Genomic DNA, 6782 nt, shown 5'->3' on the forward strand with positions numbered 1-6782 from the left:
GTCGCTCAGAGAGGGTCGGGGGTCAACGCCGGGGTCGCTCAGAGAGGTTCGGGGGTCAACACCAGGGTCCCTCAGGCAGGGCTGGAGGTCAACACCGGGCTCACTCAGAGGGTCGGGGTCAATGCCGGCATCGCTCAGGCAGGGTCAGGGGTCAACCCCCAGCTCGCTCAGGCAGGGTCAGGGGTCAACCCCCGGCTCACTCGGAAAGGGTCAGGGGTCAATGCTGGGGTCGCTCGGAGAGGGTCAGGGGTCAATGTTCAGGTTGCTCGGGGAGTTTTAAGGTGCCGACACTGAGGATCACTTGGTGAGGTTGGGGGGGAGCGGTTAGGGGCCAACTGCGGGGACGCCCTGAGCGGGTCGGGGTGGGGTCAACCCTTCCGCAGAGGGGGCCGATCGCCGAGCCACGGTGACGTTCGGCCTCGCCCTGGCTGGATTCTGACGCGTCCCATTCTCTCCCTTCCCTGGGTACAGGGCCAGGTCCCAGAGAAGGAGGAGGAGGAGAAGAAGGAGGAGGAGGAGGAGAAAGAGGAGAAGCAGGAAGCGGAGGAGGAGAAGGAGGAGAAGGAGAAGAAGCAGGGGGAAGGGGAAGGGGAAACTCTTGGCCGTGGGCCCTGTCGTTGTTGGCCAGCGATGGGTGACTGGTCGCTGCTGAGCCGGATCCTGGAGCAGGTGCACGAGCACTCGACGGCGGTGGGAAAAGTGTGGCTGACCGTCCTCTTCGTCTTCCGCATGTTGGTGCTGGCGTCAGCGGCCGAGTCGGCCTGGGGGGACGAGCAGTCGGGGTTTACCTGCAACACCCGCCAGCCCGGCTGTGAGGCCGTCTGCTACGACCGGGCCTTCCCCATCTCCCACGTCCGCCTCTGGGTCCTCCAGGTGGTCTTCGTCTCCACGCCTTCGCTGGCGTTCGTCGCCCACGCTCTGCATTCCGTCCGACGACGCCGCGCCGAGGGGGAGGAGGGGCACGAGGAAGGGAAGGTGAAGATCCGAGGCGCCCTCCTGCGCACCTACGTCTGCTGCGTGCTGGCGCGCTCCGCCCTGGAGCTGGCATTCATGGCGGGCCAGTACCTCCTGTATGGGATCTTCCTGAGCCCCGTGTACAGGTGCGAGCGCCCGCCATGCCCCAACCCCACCGACTGCTTCGTCTCGCGCCCCACGGAGAAGAACGTTTTTGTGGCCTTCATGGGCTCCGTCTCAGCCCTCTCGCTGCTCCTGGGCCTGTCCGAGCTCTGCTACCTGCTCCACAGGCGTCTGCGAGCCCCGGCCCACCCCTACCCCGACGGCCGGGCCGCCCGGGGTCGGAGACGCGCCAACCGCCATGCACAGAAACGCGGCCAGAACCAGACCACTCACGTCACCGTGTGAGGGCTCTCAGAGTTGGTGGGGGGGGTGGGGTGTTGGCGTTGGGTGGGGGTTAGAATGGAAGGTAGAGAGGACATTAAGGGGGTTGGGACAAAATTGGGAGGGATCCCACGGCCGGGAGGTTGAGGAGAAGGATTGAGGGTGGAGATGGAGGCAATTTGGAGGCCAGTTTGGAAAGCCAGACCCATTGGCACAAGAGAGATAGAGAGGAGACAGGGAAGAGAATGGGAAGGGGCTGTAGGCTGAGTGGGGGGGAGCGGGGATACCAGGGGGGCTACAGGGACAAAAAGAATCAGAAATTGCTGGGAGAAAGCTCAGCAGCTGTAGAGAGAGAAAGAAACAGAGTTAATGTTCTTTGGAGCTGGGGCAGTTGTTAAGGATTGTGATAGGAGTGGGAGAAGAGTTGGGGGGGTAACTTGGAGAGCATTGGGAAACATTGGAGACAATTGACGAGAATTGGGAGAAATGGGAAGATCGGGATGGAACAGGAGGGTATCGAGAAAATGGCAAAATTTGGGGAGAATTGGGAAAAAAAGTGGAACGGTTTAGGGCAATATAAGAGGATTTGGAGAGAATTGGGCTTGGAAAAAGTGGGAATGTTTGCGGAAATTGGAGAGGAATGGGAAAACTAAGATTCAGGGAGAAATGAGAATTGTGAAAACGGGAAGATTTGGGGAGAATTGAAATTGAGGAAAGTGGGAATATTTGGGAAAATTGGAGTGAAATGGGGAAAAAGATTAAGATTTGTGGAGAATTGATGAGAATTGGTAAAATGGGGCAATTGAACAGAATTGGGGTGAATTGGGAGAAATGGCAAAATTGGGAAAAGTAAGATTTGAAGAGCATTGGGAAAAAGTGGGAAGATTAGAAAGAACTGGAGTTAATTGGGGGAAATGGCAAAATTTGGGAGAATTGGGAAGAATATTTGAAAAAATAAGATTTGGAGAGAATTTGGCAAAAATGGGAGATTTGGGGAGAATTGGAGAGAATTAGGGGGAGTGGGGAGAATGGGGGGAATTGGAGTTAGTTTGGACAATTGGGAAAATTGGGAAAATAAGATTTGGAGATAATTGGGAAAATAGGGGAGATTGGGGAGAATTGGAGTGAATTGTGAGAAATCGCAAAATTTAGGAAAATCGGGAAGATTTGAAACAAATGAGATTTGGACAGAATTGGGAAAAGTGGGATGATACGGGGAGAATTGGAGTGAAGTGGGGGAAATGGAGAATTCAGAAGATTTGGAATTAATTGAGAGAAATGGCAAAATTTGGGAAAATTGGGAAAATAGAGGGAAAATTAGATTTGGTGAGAATTGAGAAAATGCAAAGATTTGGAAAAAATGGGAAGATTTGGGGAAAGTTGGAGAGAAGTGGGGGAATGGAAAAGAACTGGGTGTAAATCTGGAAGAATAATAGAATTGGAAAGAAATAGGAGAATTTGGGGAGAATTAATTTGTTTTTAAATGTAAAATGTCTCAAGTTTGAAAGAATTTATGGAAATTGGCAAGAATTGGGTATAATCAGAAACAATTGGGAAGAACTGAGAGAATGAGGAAGAGTTTGAAATAATTGGAGAAATTTGAGAAGAATTGTGCAGAATTCAGTGCAATCGGAGAATTGGAGAGAATTGGAAAGAATTTGAAGGAATCAGAGAAAATTGATATGGATTGGGAGATCTCAAGAGTTAGGTGCAATTGAGGTCAATTCGGAAGAATTTGAAAGAATTTGAGCAAATTGGGGAGAGTTGGGAAGAATTTGATATCATTCAAAAAAATTAAGGACAATTGATAATTGCAGAGTATTGAGAAGAATTGGGGGAGAATTGGGGACACTTATAAATACTTGGAAAAAGATGAGGAAAACTGGTTTGAAATAGGATCACTGGAGAATTGGGATACTTTGGTGAAGATTGTGGGATAACAGGAGAAAATTGGGGAGAATTGGAAATGATTGAGAAGATTTGGGAACTATTGCAGGAGAACTGGGAAGGATCGGTGGAAATTTCGGAAAAAATTGGGAAGTAGAAACAAATGGAGATAATTGGAAATGATTGCTAGAGATTTGGGGAAAATTGAGGAGGATTGTGGGGTCATTTGAAGAATTGAAGGAGAATTGGGTAGAATCGGGAATAGTTGGCAAGATTGCAAAAGAATTGGGGGGGTGGATTGGGGAGAATCAAAGAATTTTGGGGAGAATTGTGGAGGATTCAAAAGAATTGGGGAAAATTGGTGATCACATGAAAAGATTGAGAGTTGAGAACTAAGGAACATCGGGAGAATTGGAAATGATGGTTGGAAAAATGAAATTTGGGGTGATGTGTGGGATAACTTGGAAAGACAAAACGTAAGGAGAGTTGGGAAGATTTGTATAGATTTGGGGGGGGGGGGAAGGGGGAAGCCTTGCAGGGGAGATTAGGAATGGTCGCTGGAGAAGCGGCAATGACTGGGTAGATTCCTAGAACGTTGCGGGGGATTATGAGGGAGTGTGACAGAGATGGGAAAATTGAGGTAGGAATTGGTGGGCAATGAGAAAGAAATAGGGAGAAAGGGACAGAGATACATCGAGGAGGACAACTCAGAAAAGTGGGCGTATATGGAAAGAGATTTGGGAAGAGTTGGATTTTAACATGTTTCATGATTGAACAATCAAATGGGTGGAATATAATGCCTAAAAGGTACCAAAGGATCTTCAAACAGTAGCTCTTCAAAGGGAGCGATGCAATTCCAAATAAACTCGGTGCGATCTCCTGTGGGATGTAGAGATACCGAGGGGATGCCTGAACCCCTCTCACCTGTAATCCCATTTCCTGGAGGTTATATCCCATTCTCTCCACTGGAAATGTACAAAAATGATAAAGGATTTAAAATAAAATAATAATAAAAAAAAAGACTGCAAAACCTGAGCATGTTGTTGGGCAATTGTGTTGGAAGTTTGCTGCTTGGGAACTGCCATTCGGCACCCCTGCGTTGCAGGTAAAGAATCTCTAAGGCTCTCTCTCTCTCTAGTTGGAGTACTGGAAGCCAGGCACATCAGTGAATTTGTCATCAGGAAGGAAACAGGCAGACCCAAAAAAAAAAGCCTTGAAACCAACCTTTAGCGTTATCACTATCGTCCAACAGAATGGCTGGAACCTTCCACAGTGTGTTGTCTCCAATGATCCCAGAAATATTTTTAATATTTCGACTCAATTCAGGTTTCTAACCACTGTGTGTAGGTGTGTTTTGTATCTGTCCTCACAAGCCCCAGCTATAAATTCAACCCGTCTTCAAGCCAAGACTGGAAAGAGCTCAAAATGTAGTAAGGAAGGAGTCTTAGACAGATTTTCAGAAAAGGTGCCAGACAGGAATCTGAAAGAAATCTATAGAATTCTAACAGGGTTAGACAGGGCCATTGCAGGAGGGATGTTCCCAATGACCAGGATGGGGGGGGGGGGGGGGGGGGGTTAGTCCAGAACCCAAGGGTCACAGTCTAAAGGAGATGGGATTGGAATGAGATGAAAAGAAATGTCTTCACCCAGAGAGTAGGGGAGTTGTTGGGGGAGAGCCTGTGGAATTCTCTACCACAGAAAGCGGTCGGGGCTGGAAATTGAATGTTTTCGAGGAGGAGTTGAATATCGCTCTAAGGAAGGGAGCGGGGTTGGGGGGAAACTGATATCTATTTCAAGGCCACCGACTGCCACATCTACCTGGATTACAGCTCCTCTCACCCACCTTGCTGCAAGAATGCGATCTCCTACTCCCAATTCTTCCTCCTCTGCCGCGTCTGCTCCCAAAATGAGGCATTCCATTCCTAAACATCCCAGATGTCCTCCTATTTCAAGGACCACAACTCTTCCTCTCTCCCATCCCCGTGATCGAAAATGCCCTCAAGCGCATCTCTTGCATTTTGTGCACCTCTGCTCTCACATCCCTTCTCCTTAACAATAATAAGAACAGAATACCCCTTGTCCTCATGTATCACCCCACTAACCTCCACATCCAACGCATCATTCTCCGCCACCTGCAATCTGACCCCACAACCAAAGATATATTTCCCTCCCCACCTCTATGTTCCGGAGGGACCGCTCTCTCCACGACACCCTCGTCCGCTCCACACTCCCCACCAGCACCACCACCCCCCGGCACCTTTCCCCGCAACCGCAGGAAGTGTTACACCTGCCCCCTACACCTCCCCCCTCACCCTCATCCACCTGCACTCACCTATCACCATCCCACCTACCTTCTCCAGCACTGCCCCTCCTCTCTCTATTTATTTCGGAGCTCCCTTCCCCCTCCCCCATTTCTGAAGAAGGGTCCCGACCCAAAACGTCGACTTTCCTGCCCCTCTCACGCTGCCTGGCCTGCTGTGTTCCTCCAGTTTCACACTGTGTTGACTGAGGGATGGTGAGTGAGTTTGCAGATGACACAGAAATTGGAGGGGTGGTGGGACAGGGAAGGAGATTACCCTCAGAGTACAACGGGACCTCGATCAGATGGGCCGATGGGCCAAGGAGGGGCAGATGGAGTTTAATTTAGATCAACGTGAGAAGCTGCATTTTGGGAAAGGCACATCAGAGCAAGGCTTAGACACTTAATGATAAGGTCCTGGGGAGTGTCGCTGAGCACAGGGACCTCGGGGGAGCAGGTACATAGTTCCTTGAAAGTGGAGTCGCAGGTAGAGAGGGCGGTGAAGAAGGTGTTTGGTACACTCGCCTTTATTGGTCAGTGCATTGAGTGTAGGAGTTGGGAGGGTCATGTTGGGGCTGTACAGGACATTGGTTAGGGCCACTTTGGGAATACTGTGTGCAATCCCGGTCTCCCTGCTATAGGAAGATGTTGTGAAACTTGAAGGGGTTCAGAAACGATTTACAAGGATGTTGGAGGGTTTGAGTTACAGGGAGAGGCTGGGGCTGTTTTCCCCGGAGCGTCGGAGGCTGAGGGGGTGACCTTATAGAGGTTTATAAAATCGTGAGGGGCATGGATAGGGTGAATAGACAAGGTCTTTTCCCCCCAGGGTAGGGGAGTCCCAAACTAGAGGGGCATAGGTTTAAGGTGGGAGGGGGAAAGGGGACCTGAGGGGTAACTTTTTCACACAGAGGGTGGTGCGTGTATGGAACGAGCTGCCAGAGGAAGTGGGTGGAGGCTGGTACAGTTACAGCATTTAAAAGGCATCTGGATGGGGACATGGATAGGAAGGGTTTAGAGGGATATGGGCCAAACGCTGGCAAATGGGACTGGATTAATTTAGGATATCTGGGTCGGAACGGATAAGTTGGGCCAAAGGGTCTGTTTCCGCGCTGTGTCGGCCTAGCAAATCGTAACCAACAGGAACAATGGGATTCCACCTCCGATCCCCCCAGATCCCGTTTCCACTCTGATCTGTTACTGTCGCAAGTGTTAATTTAGTCTCTAAAATGGAGCGATAGGTGGGGACATGGGCTTTGGG

General features: G+C 50.0%; 1 protein-coding gene across 1 annotated transcript; it reads left to right on the forward strand.

Moving 5' to 3' along the window:
• The first annotated feature begins 630 nt into the window (after positions 1 to 630).
• LOC125482385 (gap junction alpha-5 protein-like) lies at positions 631 to 1362 on the forward strand. The gene has a single exon (XM_048594455.1). It carries the CDS (start codon positions 631 to 633, stop codon positions 1360 to 1362), a length of 732 nt encoding a protein of 243 aa, XP_048450412.1.
• Positions 1363 to 6782: the final 5420 nt, after the last annotated feature.

The sequence above is a fragment of the Rhincodon typus genome, unplaced genomic scaffold (assembly GCF_021869965.1).
Source record: "Rhincodon typus isolate 14 unplaced genomic scaffold, sRhiTyp1.1 hic_rhity00009669, whole genome shotgun sequence".
NCBI lineage: Eukaryota > Metazoa > Chordata > Chondrichthyes > Orectolobiformes > Rhincodontidae > Rhincodon > Rhincodon typus.